At 37.8% G+C, this 21,649-nt stretch overlaps 1 protein-coding gene across 2 annotated transcripts in view; it reads left to right on the forward strand.

The window, feature by feature from the left end:
• CHST9 (carbohydrate sulfotransferase 9) overlaps positions 1-21,649 on the forward strand; it is a 236,495-nt gene that overhangs the window by 124,497 nt on the left and 90,349 nt on the right. The window contains exon 4 of one of the 2 annotated variants that reach the window (XM_032421422.1): positions 4,335-4,376. The exons of the other annotated variant lie outside the window; for it this stretch is intronic. Within the exon in view, the coding sequence (XP_032277313.1) occupies positions 4,335-4,376 (42 nt within the window). The remainder of the gene's footprint in view (positions 1-4,334; positions 4,377-21,649) is intronic. 2 annotated transcript variants of the gene reach the window in all.

Here is a 21,649-nt window from a genome sequence, read left to right on the forward strand (position 1 = left end):
TCACTGATATGAGGAATTCTTAATCTCAGGAAACAAACTGAAGGTTGCTGGAGTGGTGGGGGGTGGGAGGGATGGGGTGGCTGGGTGATGGACACTGGAGAGGGTATGTGCTATGGTGAGCGCTGTGAATTGTGTAAGACTGATGAATCGCAAACCTGTACCTCTGAAACAAATAATACATTGTATGTTAAAAAAAAAAAAAAAGAAGATAGTAGGAAGGGAGAAATGAAGTGGGGGAAATCGGAGAGGGAGATGAACCATGAGAGACTATGGACTCTGAGAAACAAACAGGGTTCTAGAGGGGAGGGGGGTGGGGGAATGGATTAGCCTGGTGATGGGTATTAAAGAGGGCACGTATTGAATGGAGCACTGGGTGTTATACGCAAACAATGAATCATGGAACACTACATCAAAAATTAATGATGTATGGAGATTAACATAACATAATAAAATAAAAATTTAAAAAAATATTGTGATAAACTCAAATCCAACAATAAAATGTTAGACAGCAAAGAACCTGAGCTTCACTGTGATCACTTGTGTATCAGAATACCAGTATGTAAAGTGGAGATTATTGATAATTGCATTTCTGAAAGGTTGAGCTGAAGGGGAAAAAAAGCTGATTCATTCATGAAAGGTAACCCTATTTCAGTTTTAACAACAAATTGCCACACAGTCTTAGGAAACTGTCCAGCCTCTCCTATCTTTGTATTCTCTGTTAGGCAAGGATGATGGTAAACAACACAATTAGTTTTCTCACTGTGGCCAGAGGAATTACTTTGAGAAAAGTGCATTGTGGTCATATTTGTGTTCTCTCACTTGAGTGTGAGCCCTGTTTGGCTCAGTGTGCTATTTATAATGCATGGAGCTCTCAAACCCTGAGGAAAAGGATCGGTGAAATGCTATTTTTTTTAATTGATTTCCCATCAAAGCTCTAGGCCTAGTCTCTGAGTATGGTGCTTATGCCAAGTTTCAACAGGTGAAACGTGCTTTACTACCAAAACCAAAAATGATTCAAAAGAAAATCATGGGGTGACGGGAAAGATCCTGTTTCATTAGATTGCCTGTACCACTAAATTAAGCCTTTAATATCGTAATCAATCTTATAAGCACAATATAAGAACATGTACACTGAATATGAGGTTTAAACCCTTTTTAATTTTAAGGGCTATGGCCAAAACCCAATTAATTTCTGCTATGTGAAACAAGCCTGAATGCTGATGTTTAAAGTCATCTTCACAGCTGACTATGGAAGAACATCCATAGTTATTTCATATATGATCATGTAGCAAGGAAGTCAGTCTATATTGATTGTATGGACTGAGCCCAACATCCGAGGTAGTCATTACATTAAAAATATATATAGGAATAGCAGTGATTTAGAAGATATTGTCAAAGCATTTCAGGGCTCTACACACTATTACTATTATTGAATGGTGAGGGAGGATGCTTTTCTTTATGAGACAATTCATTAACTTAAAATAAGTTAATAACTTAAAATAAAACAAATAAGCAGTATTTACTTTTCATCCTTTTTATCAGAAGAAATTTTTAGGGGTACCTGGGTGGCTCAGTTGGTTAAGCATTTGCCTTCGGCCCAGGTCATGATTCCAAGGTCCTGGGATCAAGCCCTGCGTCACAGCATCAGTCTGCTTCTCCCTCTGCCTCTGCCATTCCCCCTGCTTGTGCTCTCTCGCTCTCTCTCTCTCTGTCAAATAAATAAATAAAATCTTAAAAAAAATTTTTTTTACCTGAAAAAGAAATTTTATAATTTAATTTAATTCAATACATATTTATACATGACACAAAGCTAGGTTCTGGGAAGTTATAAAGAGGATTAGTAAGACTGGATCCTTCCTGTGTTAAGCAAATTTACTGTAAAGTGTCAGAGACATGCATTCACCTACTATACTTCAGTCTGTGATGTGTGGAGAGCCAAACTAGACCAGGGAAGAGTATCCAATCCCTGACTGTACCTCATTATTATGCCCTAAGGTCAGGTTTCCTGAGATCTTTAAGAAATTAGCATACTGTGGTTTCCTGGGGCTGGGGAAGGGAGAAGGGAACCGGGAATTAGTTTTCGATGGGTATAGAGTTTCAGTCATGTAGGATGAACAAGTTCTAGACATCTGGTATACTACATTGTGTGTTAGAGTCAACAATACTGTACTGTACATTTTAAAATGTGTTAAGAGGATACGTCTCCTGTTGTCTGTTTTTTACCACAATACATAAAAAAGGAATAAAAGAAATTGGCAGATGACCTTGCACAACCTTTATATTTGAGTGATTGAGGAGATGGGGAAAAGGGCCTGTTGTGTTCACGTATTTTAAGGAAATGACTTGATCATTATAAGCCAGAGCTTAAAAGCAATGAGAACAATTCCTCATGCAATCAATAAGCAACTTAACAGAATATAATGAAAGATAAAGGAGCAGCCACATTTTGACTTTTTGAATAGCCATTTTTTCCACATCATTTTAATTTCCTCCCATGGTTATGTAACAGATTATATAAATAATGAGAATGTACTGAGTAAAATCAGTTTTGTATGGGGAAGATATTCTTATCACCAAGCCATGAAAGTGTGATCTTAATCACACTACTGTTACATGGGCGAACAAGTAAATATAGAGTTGCAATTACATCAAAATGGGTTGAAGCATGGATTATCAAGTTCCAGCCCATGGGGATCAGTTGTACTGTAGAACCTATAACTTATTGATGAACTATACAAATGACTTATAAATGCGTTCATCCAAAATGCAGAAATTTCTAAATCAAATGGAGCTACTGATACTTTATACCAGGAGACTCATGACAATACAATTAGAATGCCCTTGGATATATTTTTTAAGTCATTCTAAAGGCAGAACCGCATTTAATTGACATATGTATAAACTGTATATTTTAGCACAAATGAAACTTAGTGAGGGATTGGTTAAAAAGGCAATGCCAATAATAGGACCTTTGTCACAATTAGGATTAGAAAATGAGTATCATAAATGAGTTACACTGATAGCAGGTTATTTAAAAGGCACAGGATAGCAAACAGAATTACTCCTTTCACTGCTTAAGCCTCACCATTTTTAAGTACTTGCTCAAGTTTTTATCAACATACTTTGAAAGGGATATTTTAAAAAAGACAGCATACAGAGAGCAAAACATTATGTATACATGTATTTAATATAGGATATATATTAATATATAGTTTGGCATGTAATATATATAATATATAAATATATGGTTTGGCATGTAATATATTATTTAATATTTTCATAAAATTATTTATTATATAACATCAAAATTATATATTATATAAAAATGTGGTATGGCATACAGTATATAATATGTATCATATATTATGTATGTGTAATGTGTTATTTAAGGGAAGAATTGGAACTATGTAATCTAGAAAACAGAAATCTAAAGAGTCATATAAGTTCCATCTTGCAGCTCCCTGGAATTGTTTTCCGAATCAGTTGAGGCTCTCCTCTCCCTATAGATGACTAAGCCAGAAGGAATTTATTATGTTACAGTTAGCAACTTCATCTGGCAGAAAGAGGTCCTTCTTGATTATCAGGATGAAGAATCATTGGCTCAAGGAAAACTCAAAGGTTTCTTTCTCAGGGCTCTTTACTACAAAATAAATGAACATTAGTTCTGGATGATTTAATATCCATGGGATCACTTCCCTCAAAGAGCCTTTTTTCTTTCATCCTAGATTTTAGTTCATTTACTCTTCCAAGCTTCACAGATCAAGATATCCAACAGTGAGCCATGGATACTCCACGCCAGGAGATGCACATAGCGTATCTATTCCAAATATCAATTTTGTTCAAAGAGGTCTGTCCCAAGGACTCAAAGAATCTAAGCAGAAAATATAATTGGATATAAACAAAGATTTACACAAAGATTCTAAGCAGGAAATATAATTGGATATTAGCATACTGACACATAATGAAGTAGAATGCAAAGAATCCAGGGAAATTTTCTTCCCTTCAGTGGACATAGTCCTGCTCCACCTACCCCCCAGTCTCCAGCTCCATTTTGCTGAAGGAGGGAAAACAGGCACAAGACTCAATCTTTTCTATGGCAAAGTCTGAAGGTAATGCCCTGTTTCCTGATAAGTGACACCAAGCCTGTCACCTCTTCATTTGCCCAGAAACGCAGGGGTGAAATATTCTATCTCATGACCCTTTGCCCCCACACTTCATGATTTTCTTTGCTAGAAATAAAATATTAGAGGCATTGAGGCATCTTTATGTAGAAAGATTTTAAATATATTTGGAGATAATGGTCATATATGAATCCCCTTTCTCTTCTTTTCCAGGATGGGAGCCAGTAAATTACCTGCAGCCTGTAGCCAGAATCAGTGAGTCAACTTTACTTATGTTTGAATCTCGGGTAGCTATAGATAAGCAGAGCAACAACTGGAATATCTGAAAACCCCATCGTGTCACTTTTAAACACCTGTTCTTAGAGTCATAATAACTGTCACCAGAAAGCAAAGCCAAGGTGCCATTGTTGGGGTGTATCGTCCTGGAAGGTGGGGAAGAGAAGCAAGGAAACCATCATCCTTGCCCCAAGGAATTTACAAAGGAAACCAAAGACTTTGAAGATAGATTTCAGTTTTATCTAGTTTAATGAATAATTGATGTTCATCTTATTTGAAAAAGTTTACATTTTCCCTGTTTTTATTTTTAAAGCATCTTACACTTCCCTGGGACATTGGACTGTTTTTCCCAGAAATGCGTTCCTTTATGAATATAATAAAACCTCATTAATTCCGATATTGCTAATACACAGTTTTTGACCATTTGACCCAGACTAAGGTGAAATTTGCCTTTAAATTGTCTGCAAGAAATGAATTTGATAACAGAAATAAAGGGAACACCTCTAACTTATTTAAAGAGAATAACTGTTTTCATGGCTTTTGAATATACAGTGGTCTTTAGGCAAAAAGATTCAACTATAAAGTAAGGATCCATATCATTAAGTAGATGTCTCCTTAGACAGACTTTATTGGCAGGTTATAGTATTGAAAGTAATAAAACTGCATTGCTTTCAATAAATTCTGACTTCCATAATTCAAGCTAGCTTCTCCCTTTTCCTCCCTACCTCCCCAAACTCATTATTCCAATCTAATGAAGTTTACTATTGTGTTATATGTGAATAGCATTTATTAATAGAAGATAAATTCCTATCACCTTACTTTTTAAACTTACAAATATAATTTTTTAATTTTTTTGGATGCTTATTTGCAACATTGATCACCTGGATGACAGAAGTATATTTATTTTTACAAGAAAAATGATCTATCATTCCCTCTCCTTTTCCATGACTTCATACAGCAGGTCATTTTTTTTTTTTTTAATTTAAAACCCAAAATTTCACAAAGCAGGCAAGACAAATGCTCAGGATAATAATGGAGATTTAAAATGAGGGGAAAACAGCCTGAAATCAGATCATGCCCCCCTTGAGGCATGTTGAAAAATTGGAGTAGTAACTGAATCACTATTCATCCATCCATCCATCCTTCCATTCAACAAACATTTAGTCAAGGGCCATGCTTATTGCTTCAAGGTGTGTAGAGATAAATAAAATTCTCTTCTTGTCTCCATTGTGCTGACACCCATAAGCTGAAACAGAGATGAAGACAAATAATTTTCTCATGTGATAAGTGATACGTTTTCCTTGTCAGCAAAGTACTTTGGAACACAGAGAATATACCATTAAATCTGATTGGAGTAATTGGGGAAATATTCATAGCAGGTACAACATTTGAGCTCATTCTTGAAGAATGAATAGAATTTCTGCAAGTAGAGAGGACAACATTTCAAATCAATATAAGCAGAAGTATGGAGATAAGGAAGCTCATGGAGTGCTCAGAAAAACAGAACAGACATAATGAGTTGCAGAGAGTTTGAGGAGTGGGAGAGCAGAATATAGAATATATACAGTATGTTGTTAAGAAATTGTGCCCTTACTTGATGATTAGAAACAGCAGTTGAGATGAGAGAAAGATTTAAGACTTGAAAGTGAAGACATGGAACAAGATAAGGCTATTCATGAACAATTGAGAGAACTTTTAAGAACATAGAATAGAGGGGCACCTGGGTGGCTCAGTTGGTTAAGCGTCTGCCTTCGGCTCAGGTCATGATCCCAGAGTCCTGGGATCGAGTTCCGCATCGAGTCCCTGCTCAGTGGGGAGCCTGCTTCTCCCTCTCCCTCTGCCTGCTGCTCCCCCTGCTTGTGCTCGCTTGCTCTCTCTCACTCTCTCTCTCTCTCAATCTCACTCCCTCACTCTCTCAAATTTTAAAAATCTTTTTTTTTTAAGATTTTATTTATTTATTTGACAGAGAGAGAGAGAGAGTGAGAGCAGGAACACAGCAGGGGGAGTGGGAGAGGGAGAAGCAGGCTTCCCGCAGAGCAGAGAGCCTGATGCGGGGCTCGATCCCAGGATGCTGGCATCATGACCTGAGCCAAAGGCAGACGCTTAATGACTGAGCCACCAAGGCGCCCCTTAAAAAATCTTTAAAAAAAAAAAAAAAAAGAACATAGAATAGAATCAACTTCTCCCTGAGATAGGAGAAGAGGGGTAAAAGAAAAAAAAATGAATATGAAGGTGAATGTAATGAAATTTGAGGAAGTTTATGTCTGGGAGCTTCCATTTCTTTCTATACAGTTAGATAAGCATGAAGTGTCAAATAGGAGGACACAAGTTTGCTTCCTAGCTCAGCTGCCGTGAATAACCCAACGTGGGCAGGTCACATAGCCTATCTACATTTCAGTGTTATCTTCTGTAAAACAGAAGCAATAATAACATTTAATTGCTAGGTTGGAGAACTCAATAATGTACGTGAAAGCAGGGGCGCCTGGGTGGCTCAGTCGTTAAGTGTCTGCCTTCGGCTCAGGTCATGATCCCAGAGTCCTGGGATCGAGCCCCGCATCAGGCTCCCTGCTCTGCGGGAAGTCTGCTTCTCTCTCTGCCACTTCCCCTGCTTGTGTTCCCTCTCTCGCTGTGTCTCTCTGTCAAATAAATAAATAAAATTTAAAAAAAAAATGTACGTGAAAGCATGTTCTAAATGGTAGAGCACTCTATATTGAGAAGCAGCCTGACGGAGTAACCAGAGCACATGCTGAGTGACCTCACTGAGCTCTTGTCTGTAGAAAGTGGGGATAACAATACGTAGCTTTTATGGGTTACTGAGATTACTAAAGATAAGGTTTGCACGACGTATGCACATGAAGGTGCTCTACCGATGGAGGCTGCTAGATGGTTCTCATCTGTGAAGAGGAGCTTGTCCCCTGGGAAAGAGAAGAAAAATGCAAGGGGAAATGAAAACAAGAAGGGGCCATGTAAAAATGTTTTTCAGCGGAATTAAAAGCCCATTCTGAAAACATGACTTGGCATGTATAGTTATACCAATGAGCTCCAGAGCAGCCAAAACAGGTGAATTGATGGGCTGGAGTTGGGGAAGATCAAAGCGGGTACTGTGAGAGGGAGGGAACAATTGGAAACATTGGTCAGTGCAGATCCCAGAAGCTTCCAGTCCTCCTTCTGCAAGACCTATACTCCAGCCTCCACGCTGTTAGGAGAATACTGCCCTTTCTATTCAGGGTCCGCTGCCTGTGATCCTGAGGCTCTTGGCATTACTAAGTAACGAGTGAGTTGCCTAACTACACCAAGGTCAAATACTCCCCCTTCAGCTAAGCTCCAGCCCTGGGCTACTTGGTTCTCAGTCTCCCCCAGCCTGTACCCAGTTTCCGCTTCCGCTTGAGTTTTAGTTTTTTCCCTAGCATATACGGCAGTGAAAGAGTTTTCTGTCTCCTCTGGAATAAAAAACTGAAGTTGGAACCAAGTAAAAAGGATCCAGGCTGCATGCCCTTGGTCCTTCGTGCCATCAGCACCCATTCGAGACCTCAGTACAGAATTCACTGGCTACAGCAGGCAGGACCACACTTCCTCTCCCACACCTGGTGGTGGGTTATCTCGCTGGCCACTAGCATAATGTCCGGTGTCCTCCTAAAATGTTTAGTGAGCCTTGGGGACCCCAGGAGAAAGCTGCTAAAATCTATCATGATAGCTACTAAACTTACCTCAGAGGGAGATTTGAATTGCTAGAGGTTGTCCTCAATTTGCCAAATGGCAGTAATAAAGAAAATATAGACTATATTGTACACATTATTGACTCCTATTTTAATTAATGTAAGACACATTCCTCATTTGGGAGCATGTTTGATTCATTCACTCGGTAATTATTCATTAAGGATATATTAAATTCAAGGTACTACTATCCAAGATCTTTGAAGATAATGAATACAAGCATCTTCCAGGGATAACATTTGAAACATAAGGAAAACCCTGTCAAATTCAGACAAAATTCTAGGTTTCTGTGAATGGACAACTGCAGAGACTTGTCAGGGGTTGGGAAACCCCAGAGCTTTTTCTTATCTCTCCTCAGGCTTGGTTCCCAAAGTCCACTCTGCTGTGAGTTCCAACAGGGATCACAGAAAATTCACCTCTAAGTACCTGGCTTCCTATATACTCCCTTCAGGCAGCTGTGGTAATCTGTGAATGTGTAGATTGTTCCAAACATACGATGCCCTCCCTCCCCCGACGTCCTTCCCTAAGTGTCCGGAGCCATGCTGAAATGCAGCCCATCTCTGCCTTCCCCAGAGTAGGGAGCGCCATGCGATGCTTCTGCTGACTTGGCATCAGACTGGGTTCTCCCACCTTGCATCAGCCCTTTCTTGAATGTGCTCTCATTGCCTGGTGCCCTCTACAACCGTCATTTCATTCCTGCCTGGTTTGTGTGCAGTCTTCATTCCAGATCTGCTAGAGGAAGCAACTCACCTCTCATTAAAAACAGACGCAGACATTTTCTCTCCATTTCATTTCTTTAGCCCCAGGTACACCTTCCTTCTGTCTCCTTTTATAATCAGCATGTCTCCCGTTTCTAGGTTCTTTGTGTATTTTCCTCTATACACCTCATCTCTACCGTTTATGTATCTCAGAGTTTAGTGAACCTTGAACGAAATTTTTTTGGCTTATTTGCCCCTTAGTTGGAAGAACACAGCCTCATGTCAGTTTCATGGCAAACTCAAAATTAGGAGTATGTGTGCGGCAGCATTTCATTTACATATTTTTCTCATTGTTCTTTAAAAATCCTTTGCTGTGTAGTGAAATGATGTTCACTGTGGGACAATCCCATGAATCCCTGCAAGCGAGAATACAGTCCAGATTATAACATCACAGACTTGGGGACCTTGATAAAATGTTCAAGGCAGAGTCTAAAGCTTGAATCCTCTTATCTGGATCCTGTACTTCCTTCAGCCTCCATTTATAGATACTGGGGGAAAATGCTTTCCTTCTATTTCACGAGTGGAAGTAATTCAAAATCATTTCTTAGGGGTCATTGAACTGAGAAATGTTCCTTGGATTTTCATGAAGAAAATCTTCAGGCAAGGTTTATGTCCCAGTGAAAGGGTGTACACACATTCGAGGGTGATACCTTTTTACATATTGATAGTGGACTGTCTCCCAGAGTAGAGGGGCCACCTTTGTGGAAAAGCTGCAGTGGTGTGTGATTTTAAAGAAGAGATGCTCCTGGCCCCCACTGAGGTGCCCCTTGAGAGTCAGTCCACACCACCTCCGCTCACGCCTAGACCTTTGTATTTTGTAGGTGCGTTGTCGTAGGCTCAGTTCCTGGAAGGGACTAGTGCTTATGTGTACTCAGTGTCCTTGTGCTCATGCAACCCCAAGGGAAGGAAGCACATCTCATATTCATGAGCACTTCAGATTGCAGAGGTGTGACTTCCGTACAGGCGGGGACTCTGGTCGCACACTGGGCGTGGCTCGGGGCATTTTCTAGGGCACACCATGCTGGTTCCTCTGCACTTAGCTTCACTGCGGAATGAGGAGAACTGAGAAGAGGCTCTACGGTGTTAGAATCAACATTGGGTTATTATTAAAGTTAGAGCGTAAAGGGGATAGTTACCCATATTGTACGTGCCCCTAGCTAGCAGCCCTGCATTTGCGTATGCCTGGGACATGCTTTCCATTGTCAGCCAGAACATTCCTTTCTGTAAACCCAGGATTATAGAAGCTGCTTGGAAGGGATAGTTAGAGACTTTTCTACAGCCTTCCTGAGCTTATGGGAGAATTAAGCCTTACAAATCTTATAAGAATTGATGAACATGGTGATATTTTTAAAAATGCAGCATAAACCTTCAGATTCATGGCCTAACCATCACAACTGAAAAGCCCTTATGCTTCAGGATTTAAAAAAGCACGCTTAGCTAGCTTTACCTACTCTCAGACAAATTCCAGTATTCAAAGAGCGTCCAAATTCTGCACAAACTGACGCTATTATTCCCACATCTCTAAAAATAAACGGTGGTGTTGTTGGGGTCTTTTTTTTTGTGGGAGAAAGGATGCACGTTATTACTCTTGTATGGAAATAATTAACAAAGAAAAAATGGCATCCCACAGTTAATTTAGCCGTTCTTTTAAATATTTTCCTTGTACCTGAATTAACACGAACATAGTATTTTAATAAGGTGATCAGCAAGTGTTTTTTTCTCCCCTTCTCATTGAGGTGCAAAGTAATCTAGAGGGTCAAGTTTTCCAATCTTTTTCTCTTGCATTAAAATGATCTGTCATTTCCATTGTGGCTACACCCAAAAGTCAATTTTTGGTCTGGTTAAAGTGCCCTGTAGAATAATTCAGTGGTTACGAAGATGGAATTCTTCTCAAAGTGTAACTACTCCACTTGCTGGTGTACTGTGGCAATGACATTCATCTTCGAAATGATCCCGATTCAGAGCAGGGGTTTTTTGTAGTTGTGTTTCAGCATTTTCTCTTCCTCTGAGTAATTTTTTATCCTTATGTTTTTGAACGTCATAATAAACGGAGGCTTAATTTGATGGAACTGGATAAATTAATATTGCCATCCTACACTGTAAACCAGGTATATTAAATTCAGTAGAACAAGAATTTTTAAATATTTCTCATGCCTAGAAAGTAGAGAAATATTCTGAATGATGTTTAATGTTAAAGATTTCTTTAATAATAGAATCCCTTAATTTTTTGAATTGAGGTACAATCTATATACAATAAAATGCACAAATCTTAAACTTCCAATCCAGTGAGTTTTGACAAGTGTATATACGCTGTATAAGGGCCAAAATAAGATATTAAATATCATACTCTGAGTATTTCCCTCGTGGCCCTTTCCAGTCAATTCCAATCCACGACCCCACCACCTCCCTCCCACCTCCTCATCTCCCGTGTACTTTCCAAGCAATCACTTTCTTATCTCTATCACAGTAGGTTAGTTGGGCCTATTCTTGGACTTCATCTGAAAGGAATCATACAACATATACTTTGTAAATGCTCCGTTCACTTACCCTAACATTTCTGAGATTGTCACACGTATCAGTAGTCCATTCCTTTTTTATTGTTGAGTAATGTTCCGTTGGATGACTGAACTACAAATTATTTCTCTACTATTCTCTTTTTGACATTTGAGTTGCTTCTGGTTGGGGACTATTATGAATAAGATTGCTCTGAAAATTCTAGTGTAAGTCTGTGAATATCTGTTCTCATGCCCATTGGATAAAGACCAGGGAGTAGAATTACTAGATCATAAGGTAAATGTTTAACTTTGTAAGTAACTGTCCAACACTTCACCAGCAATGTTGAAAGTTCTAGCTGTTTCTTATTCTCATCAACGGCAGGCATGAAATGGTATTTCTAGTGGCTTTAATTTGCATACCATTGATAGCTAATGACGTCAATCATCTTTTTATGTGCTTTGCCCATTTGTATCTTCTTTGGTGAGGCTGTCCAAGTTTTTCTCATTTTCGCCTGATCACTTGTCTGTTGTTGATGGTAATGCTTCGTACGGTCCGGATATAATCCTTTGTCAGATACATGTATTGTAAATATTTGCCCAGTTTGTGCGTTATCTGTTTATTTTATTAAATGCCTTTGAGGCATGTGGCTGGCTCAGTCGGTAGAGCATGCAACGCTTGATCTTGGGATTCTAAGTTTGAGTCCCATGTTGGGTCTAGGCAGTACTTAAAAGTAAAGTGCCTTTTGACGAGCTTAAATTTTAAAATTTAATAAAGAACTATAAATTACTTTTTTCATTTGTGGTTCACACTTTGTAGTGTCCTGAGAAACCTTTGTTTACCCCAAGGTTGTGAAGATATTCTGTTGTTACTCAAAAAAGTGGTGATAGCAGCTTTTTTAAATTGGGAATAATAATAAGGACAGTTTGCAGGCAGATAAAAAGGCACGTTTCTAATGACTGAAACACGGGGCTGTCTCTGCACTTTTATAAATTTTGATTACTTGTTAATTTGCATGTGTCTCCTTGATTTATCCTCTTTTTTCTGAGAAATAGAAAGTAAATTTGGGTGTTTTGTGAGTTGTCAAGATTGAAGTACTAGGAAAGAAAGCTCAATGTGAAGTTTGAATGTCCTATGTATGATAATGACTTTAGATAATGATCTTTATAGTACAAGTGATTTTATAGCATTATTCACTGTCCTTGAGCAATGACTTCAATTCCAGGGAGACAGACCATGCTATTTCTATTTTTTGGCCTCATCTTTGCAGCAAGAGGACGAGAGCAAATTATGAGACTTTCCTAATAATATCATTTGCTGCAAACATTGATTTAAATATACAAAAATTTTATTATTTTAAATATATATGCAATATATATGTATAAAATTCTCATCACCTTTACTAAGATGATGTTCTCACATCACCTAGAGCTAAGGAAAGCTCTGGAAATATTTTATTCTTTTAATTAATATTTATTGATCCATACTGTGTGCTAGGTACTAGGTATGCTGCGGTGAGCAACCAGACCAGATACCGACCTCTAGGGGCTTACTGTCTAGATGAGAAGAGTTAGTCAAGTAGACAAAGATATTGTTTAGATTTTGCTAGATTCCCTGAAGAATATTACAGGAGACTGTGAAAGATTGTAACGGGGATGATCTCTTTTAGGGATGCCTGTCTCCGCAGGTGAGGGGGACCCAACCATATAAGAGGGGAAGAAGAGTCTGTGCAGAAGCAGCACAGGCAAAAGCCTTAAACAAGTAAAAGCTGGTGTAATCCAGAAGAGAGTGGTAGAGTGTAGTGAGCAGAGGGGACAGATGGGGTAAGGCTAGGTAGGAGAGAGAGGTAGCAGCAAGATCATTGAATGGCCTTATTGACCATGGTCAAGAGTTAAGGTGATGAAGACTATCTTACTTTTCAGGACCTTGTAAGCAAGATCCACATTTCTCACAAAATATGCACAAGGTGTTTATAGCTAGAATAAGGGATATTAATTAATATTTTGTTTTAGAGTCCCTGAAAAGTAGCTCATATTTATTTATAAGTGATAACTGATAGTACATGGCCCAGGATGACTGGAGTCACTCACTGGTGTTCATTGATGACAAGAGCTCCATGAAAGTGTGAAGCAGAGAGGGGGTTACTAACCAAGTGGATTTGGATTTAGAACCCACCTAAGGGATATATGGTGCTGGTGCATGGACATTCTGAAGAAGTAGGAAGAAGGCCAGGAGTCAGATTAGGTTGAGGCCAAGTCTTAAAATAATGTCCAGGATTTAGGATAAGACCATGTGAGGGACAGCAGACCTCATGAACATCAACCATTTATGGATTATTCCCATGCAGGTAATGTGGACTGAATGGAGAGAAACCAGAAACAGGAAATTCCACTAAAAAGAGTTTGAAAGAGTTTGTGTAACTTATGCAGAATGGTAGAGAATGGGAAGACATGAAAGCAAGAATCATTGAGGAGAAACCTCTATCAGTTGGTCAGTTTGCTGACAACTATCAATTTTCAAGACCAGCCAAGTCTATTCAGGCTTGGGGGCCCCTACATTGACTCTTTCTGTGACTCAGAGTTATTTCTGGCCATTAGGAAGTATAGACAAAATATGCTTTGTATCCCTTCCCACAGAGTCTTCAAGAGAGGCAAGGGTATGGCTGGAAGCTGCCAACACAGCTCTGGGCAGGCAGATGAATGAGCTGGGTGCAGGGTGAAAGTCAGAATCCTCTCCCTGCCTCTGTGCCCCCCTCACTGGCCAGGCAGCGTTAACCCTTCCTCTTCTCAGGTAAGAATCCTCTGGCCCTCTCCCAAGGGTGCATAGTGCCTACATAGACATACACAAAACTCCGTTTCTGGTGATCATCTAATTGTGGGAAAATAAAAACCACATTCCCCCACACTGAAGAGACTGGAACCCTCTGAAAGAAAGGTATCAGAATGACTAAAAATGAATAAAATACGAGGATGGTGAGCTTGCAGAAGAGCCAGAATGCAATGGTTTTGAAAATGTTTTATCAGGAAAGTCAAGGAATTTCAGTACCTTTTTGTTGTTTTTGTTGAACTTTAGGGTCTAGCTGGATATCTACAAACGACAATAAATAACACCTAGCTTTTGGGAGACACTCAGATGGGAATATTCAAGAACAATGAACTTCATCAATGGGAGACAAATGAGTAAATGTAGAGATGAACAATTAAGGGATGAAGGACAGAGTCCTTGGTGACTCGCACAGTGGGAATTGATGAAGATTTTTTTTAATGGAAAAGAGGGAGAGACTCTAAATGGTAAAAAAGAGAAAAGCAAAAACGAAGAGGACCACAGAAATAAAGGTCAAAAGAATGTCTACAATGTGCTATTAACCGTGGTGACTATAATTGAGAAATCTAAAAGATTTAAAACAGGAAAAGCTTCCCCCAGTCTTTATAACGTGTCTGCAGAAAATATTTTTCAATTGATTGCTGTTCAATTTTAAAAAAATTTTTTTCAGGAAATAAATTATATTAAATCTGTAATTCTTGGGGCACCTGCGTGGCGCAGTTGGTTGAGCGTCCAACTCTTGGTTTCACCTCAGGTCGTGATCTCATTGGGTCATGGGATCAAGCCCTCTCTCTGGCTCTGAGCTCATGAGGAGTCTCCTTGAATTTCTCTTTCCTTCTCCCTCTGTTCCTCCCCACTGTGCACTCTCTCTCTCTCTCAAATAAATAAAATAAATCCTTATAAATAAATAAATCCTCTAGTTCTTGATTCACCGCTTTTGAAATCTAGAAATTAATTAAGCAGTTTGAGGGCTCCTTTTCAATACTAAATACATTTTTGTTGAATTGGTTGCAAAAACATTAGTTTTAACAGATCTATGATTCTTTAGATTTTCCATTCATTGTATTAGATATTTTCTCATACCTCCTGAGACTAAATTTGGCTAGTTGATATCACTGTGGAATTGAAACAGGGGAACATAGAACTAATTTCCTCATTTGACTTTTAAATTAGTTTTTTGTGTGTGTTAACTAAAACTGAAATGTTTTGATTATGAATAATGCTAAGATGAACTGGTACACTCCATTGACTTTAATGAAGTGCACATGTTCTTGCAGGCTTGTGAATGATGGCATGGTAGCACAATGCTTGAATCTTACTGTTTAATATTGGCTGCACTTGCATATTGTATTTATGATACTACTTACTACAATCATACTTTTTTAATTTTATGAACATAGTTGAACTTACAATTTTTGTTTCATCAACTTTTCCAAGGGACTGACATTACCAAGGGTGGGTCCAACCTATTTTTACATAAAAGCAAGAGTTGACAACCAATTTATTAAATTAAAATTAGCTGACATTTACTACATGACTATTACCTGAAAGGTACTGTGCCAGGAGATTCATTTTCAAAGAATAAACAAATCATCTAGGTAATTAAAGCTTCAAAATGAAATTTTTAGTCTTCAGTGCCAGGGATTATAATAAAATGTATATAATAAGTTAAATACTAAACAACACTTGCTGCTAATACATACAAAAGAGAGGAGCAACCAGGGAAATTCTGAATAATGATACTAATATAATATTAATTGTACAGTGCCTTGAGTAAAACTCTTTGCTAATTTTTGTAAAACAGAGTCTTGAATTAAATCTTCAGTGGTTGCTAGAAGACTGAAATATGCTCAGATTCTTATAAGTGTATTTAAATTTCATGTCATATATCTACAATTTCAAGCTAAAGCTATGGTTTTCTTGTTTGATTATGTTTTTAATTCCAGTATAGTTAACATAAAATGTCATATTAGTTTCAGGTATGCAATATAGTGATTCAACAATTCCACAGATCTTCCAGTGCTCATCACAACAAGTGCAACCTTTAATCCCCATCACCTATTTCCCGCATCTCCCCACCCCCTCCCCTCTGGTAACCATCAGTTTGTTCTCTGCAGTAAGAGTCTGTTTCTTGGCTTCTCTCTCTCTGTCTCTCTCTCTCTCTTTTTCTTTTTCCTTTGCTCATTTTTGTTTGTTTCAAAAATTCCACATATGAGTGAAAGCAGATGGTACTTGTCTTTCCCTAACTTATTTCGCTTAGCATAATACTCTCTAGCTCCATCCATGTCATTGCAAATGGCAAGATTTTATTCTTTTTTATACCTGAATAATATTCCATTATATATAGATAGATAGATAGATATCGATATAGATATCACATCTTCTTTATCTATTCATCTATCAGTGGACACATTGGGCTGCTTGGACACTTTGGCTTTTCTAACTAAGGCTGCAATAAACATCAGGGTGCATGTATCCCTTTGAATTAATGTTTTTGTATTTTGGAGATAAATACGTAGTAGTGCAATTACTGGATGCTAGGGTAGTTCTACTTTTAACTTTTTGAGGAACCTCCATACTGTTTTCCACAGTGGCTGTAGCAGTTTTCATTCCCACCAATAGTGCAAGAGGATTCATTTTTCTCCACGTCCTCGCCAACACCTGTTGTTTCTCGTGTTTTAAATTTTAGCCATTCTAACAGGTGTGAGGTGATATTTCATTGTAGTTTTGATTTGCATTTCCCTGATAATGAGGGATGATGAGCATCTTTTTGAGTGTCTTTTGGCCATCTGGATGTCTTCTTTGGAGAAATGTCTGTTTATGCCTTCAGCCCATTTTTTAATTGGATTATTTATTTTGGGGGGTGTTGAGTTGTAATTGTTCTTTATACATTTTGGATCCTAACCCTTTATTGGCTATGTCATTTGCAAATATCTTCTCCCATTCAGTAGGTTGCCTTTTAGTTTTGTTCTTTCGTTTCCTTCACTGTGCAGAAGCTTTTTATTTTCATGTAGTCCCAGTAGTTTATTTTTGCTTTCATTTCCCTTGCCTCAGGAGACATATCTAGAAAAATTGGGGTTCCTGGGTGGCTCAGCAGGTTAAGCATCTGCCTTCAGCTCAGGTCATGATCTCAGGGTCCTGGGATTGAGCCCCACATTGGGCTCCTTGATCAGCAGGGAGTCTGCTTCACTCCCTTTCTCTCTCTGTCCCTCCCCCCACCCTGCCCTGTGCACAGGCTCTCTCTCTCTCTCAAATAAATATTTTTTTAAAAAAAGAAAAATGTTGCTACAGCCTATGTCAAAGATACAACTGCTTGTGCTCTTTTCTAGGATTTTTATGGTTTCAGGTCTCACATTTAGGTCTTTAATCCATTTTGAGTTTATGTTTGTGTATGGTGTAAGAAAGTGCTCCAGTTCATTCTTTTGCATGTGGCTGTCCAGTTTTCCCAACACCATTTGTTGGAGAGACTGTCTTTCTCCCACTGGATATTCTTTTCTGCTTTGTCGAAGATTAATTGACCATATAGTTGTGGGTTTATTTCCGAGGTTTTATTCTGTTCCATTGACCTATGTGTCTATTTTTGTGACAGTACCATACTGTTTTGATCACTACAGCTTTGTAATGTAGCTTGAAGTCTGGAACTGCAATACTTACAGCTTTGTTTTTCTTTTTCAAAATTGCTTTGGCTATTCAGAGTCTTTTGTGGCTCCATATAAATTTTAGGATTGTTTGTTTTAGTTCTGTGAAAAATTCTGTTGGTATTTTGATAGGGATTGCATTAAATGTGAATTGCTTTGGGTAGTTTAGACATTTTAACAACACTTGTTCTTCCAACCCATGAGCATAGAATGTCTTTCCATTTCTTTGTGTCATCTTCAATTTCTTTCATCCATATTTTGTATTTTTCAGAGTACAGGTCTTTAACCTCTTTGGTTAGGTTTATTCCTAGGTATCTTATCTTGATGTAATTATAAATGGGATTGTTTTGTCTTTCTGCTGCTTCATTATTAGGGTATAGAAATGCAAGAGATTTCTGCACATTGATTTTGTATCCTGTGACTTTACAGTTCAAGTAGTGTTTTGATGGAGTCTTTTGGCTTTTCTGTATATGGGATCATGTCATCTGCAAACAGTAAAAGTTTTATTTCTTTTTTACCAATTTGGATGTCTTTTATTTATTTTTGTTGTCTGATTGCTGTTGCTAGGACTTTCAGTACTATGTTGAATAAAAGTGGTGAGAGTGGACATCCTTGTCTTGTTCCTGACCTTAGGGGGAAAGTCTCAATTTTTCCCCATTGAGTATGATGTTGGCTGTGGGTTTTTCACATATGGCCTTTATTATGTTGAGGTATATTCCCTCTCAACTTACTTTTCTGAGGGCTTTTATCATGAATGGATGTTGTACTTTGTCCAATACTTTTTCTGCATCTATTGAAATGATCATATGGTTTTTATCCTTTCTGTTATTGATGTGATGTATCACATTGATTTGTAAATATGGAACCACCCTGTATCCTGGGAATAAATCCCACTTGATTGTGATGAATGATTTTTTTAATATATTGTTCAATTCGGTTTGCCAGTATTTTGCTGAGGATTTTTGCATCCATGTTTATTAGAGATATGGGCCTGTATTTCTTTTGTGTGTGTGTGTGGTGTCTTTATCTGGTTTTGGTATCAGGGTGATACTGGCCTCATAGAATGAATTTGGAAGTTTTACTTCTTCTTCTTCTATTGTTTGGAATAGTTTGAGAAGAATAGGTATTAACTCTTCTGTAAATGTTTGGTAGAATTTGCTGGTGAAGCTGTCTGGTCCTGAACTTTTGTTTGTTGGGAGTTTTTTGATTACTGACTTAATCTCCTTGCAGATAATCAGTCTGTTCAAATTTTTTATTTCTTCCTGTTTTGGTGTTGGTAGGTCATATGTTTCTAGGAATTTATCCATTTCGTCCAGGTTGTCCAATTTGTTGGCATATAGTTTTTCATGATATTATCTTAAAATTGTTTGTACTTCTGTGCTGTTGTTTATTTCTCCTCTTTCATTTCTAATTTTGTTTATTTGAGTCCTTTTTTTTTTTTTGATGAGTCTGGCTAGAGGTTTATCAATTTTGTTGGTCTTTTCAAGGATCTACCTCCTGCTTTCATTGATCTATTCTATTGGTTTTTTTTTTTTTTAGTTTCTATATCATTTATTTCTGCTCTAATCTTTATTATTTCCTTCCTTCTACTGGTTTGGGGCTTTGTTTGTTGTTCTTTTTCTAACTCCTTTAGGTGTTAGATTAGGTTGTTTATTTCAGATTTTTCTTGCTTCTTGAGGTAGGCCTGTATTGCTATAAACTTCTCAGAACCGCTTTTGCTGCATCTCAAAGGTTTTGAACCATTGTGTTTTCATTTTCATTTGTTTCCACGTATGTTTGGATTTCTTTGATTCCTTGGTTGACCCATTCATTGTTTAGTAGCATGTTATTTAATCTCCATGTATTTGTGGTCTTTCCAGATTTTTTCTTGTGGTTGATTTCTAGTCTCATAGCGTTTTGGTTAGAAAAGATGCACGGTATGACTTTGACCTTTTTTTAATATGTTGAGGCTTGTTTTGTGGCTTAATATGTGATCTATCTGGAGATCATTTCATGTACATTTGAAAAGTGTTATTCTGTTGTTTTGGGATGGAATGTTCTGAATATATCTGTTAGATCCATCTGGTTCAGTGTATCATTCAAAGCCACAGTTTCCTTGTATATTTTCTGTTTGGATGATCTGTTCATCGATGTAAGTGGGGTGTTAAAGTCCCCTACTCGATTAGTTCCTTTATGTTTGTTATTAACTGTTTTGTCTATTTGGGTGCTCCCACGTTGGGTACATAAATATTTATAATTGTTATATCTCCTTGTTAGATTGTTCCCTTTATGATTACATAGTGTCCCTCTTTGTCTCTTGTTACAGTCTTTGTTTCAAAGTCTATTTTCTCTGATATACGTATTGCTACTCTGGCTTTCTTTTGACATCCATCTACATGATAAATGTTTCTCCATCCCCTCATTTTCAATCCACAGGTATTTTTAGGCCTAAAATGAGTCTCTTGTAGGCAGCATATAGATGGGTCTTGTTTTTTTAATCCACTCTGTCACCCTGTGTCTTTTGATTGGAGCATTTAATCCATTTGCATTCAAAGTAATTATTGATATGTATTTATTGCCATTTTGTTACTTGTTTTCTGGTTATATTTGTAGTTTTTCTCTGATCCTTTCTTCTCTTTCTGTCTTTCATGGATTACTGGTTTTTTTTAGTGATATACTTGGATTCCTTTCTCTTTATTCTTTGTGTATCTTTTAGCGGTTTTTGACTTGTGGTTACCATTAGTTTTGTGTACAACATCTTCTGCCTAGAGCAGTCTACATTAAGTTGATGGTTGCTTAAGTTACTCCTCTCCCCCACCATGTTTTAGGTATATGGTGTCATTTGCTCTGATGCCAGGGTTCTCTAGTTGTATCCATAGGACAAGGTGACTTTAGGGTCCTCCTACTCCACCATCTTCCCCAGAAGTCTGTATGATTATTTTTTCTAGCTTTTTTATGCCAAATGAGCAATCACATGATAAAGATATACTTAAATTAACAATTATTCAGTCAATATTAGAAGGATAAACAAGTTAATTCATGAGTGTACTAATGTTCTGTGTTAAAGAGCATCGAAATGAATAGTGGATTCAGCATGTATCACACGCTCTGAAAATTAGCTGTTGCACTTCGTAAAGTGTTATATTTCCATAAATTCATGGAATGGGAAATTATGAACACCACTTTACTTGTTGCTATTGGATACATTGCATGTGTCCTGAAAGTCCTTCCTACTTGGACCATACAGTCCTATATTTCATAAATGACAGATTTTAAGTGGCCCTTCCCAAGCTCATACTCCAAGTGGAAGAATTGGATTTACGAGCCAGGACTCCACTATTCCAGCTTTGTGGAGGTGTATTACAGAGGTAACATCTAACTACAAGGAGAGCCTAACATCTTGCACAATGGAAAGTGCCATGTGCCATGATCTAATTTAATATACAGTTTCAGAGTCTACAATTCTTTGACAGATAGCCGCTAGCTACAGTTTTCAGCCCCATGTCCAAAATCATTGAGGGTAAATTTTACTTATCATTGCACCCTTTTGTTTTATTTTGGATTCTAAACTTGGAAAATATGTCTTGGACTAGAATTCTAAGTCCATTACACCCTCGCTGTGTGATTTGTGGAAACTTGCTTTACCTCTCTGAGCTCCAGCCTTCTGTTTTCATTTTGTTTGTTTGTTTGTTTCCATTTCCATGCCAAAGATCTCTCTAAAGTGTAAAGAACTATATAAATTACAATTAACAAATATAAATTTATTTACGTATTTGCTGGTTTGAGGGCTTGGATACCTCCAATGGCATCAGAGACAGGGATGATGTGTGTGCCCCATTCCACCAGC

The sequence above is a fragment of the Phoca vitulina genome, unplaced genomic scaffold (genome assembly GCF_004348235.1).
Source record: "Phoca vitulina isolate PV1807 unplaced genomic scaffold, GSC_HSeal_1.0 scaffold24, whole genome shotgun sequence".
NCBI classification, from domain to species: Eukaryota; Metazoa; Chordata; class Mammalia; order Carnivora; family Phocidae; genus Phoca; species Phoca vitulina.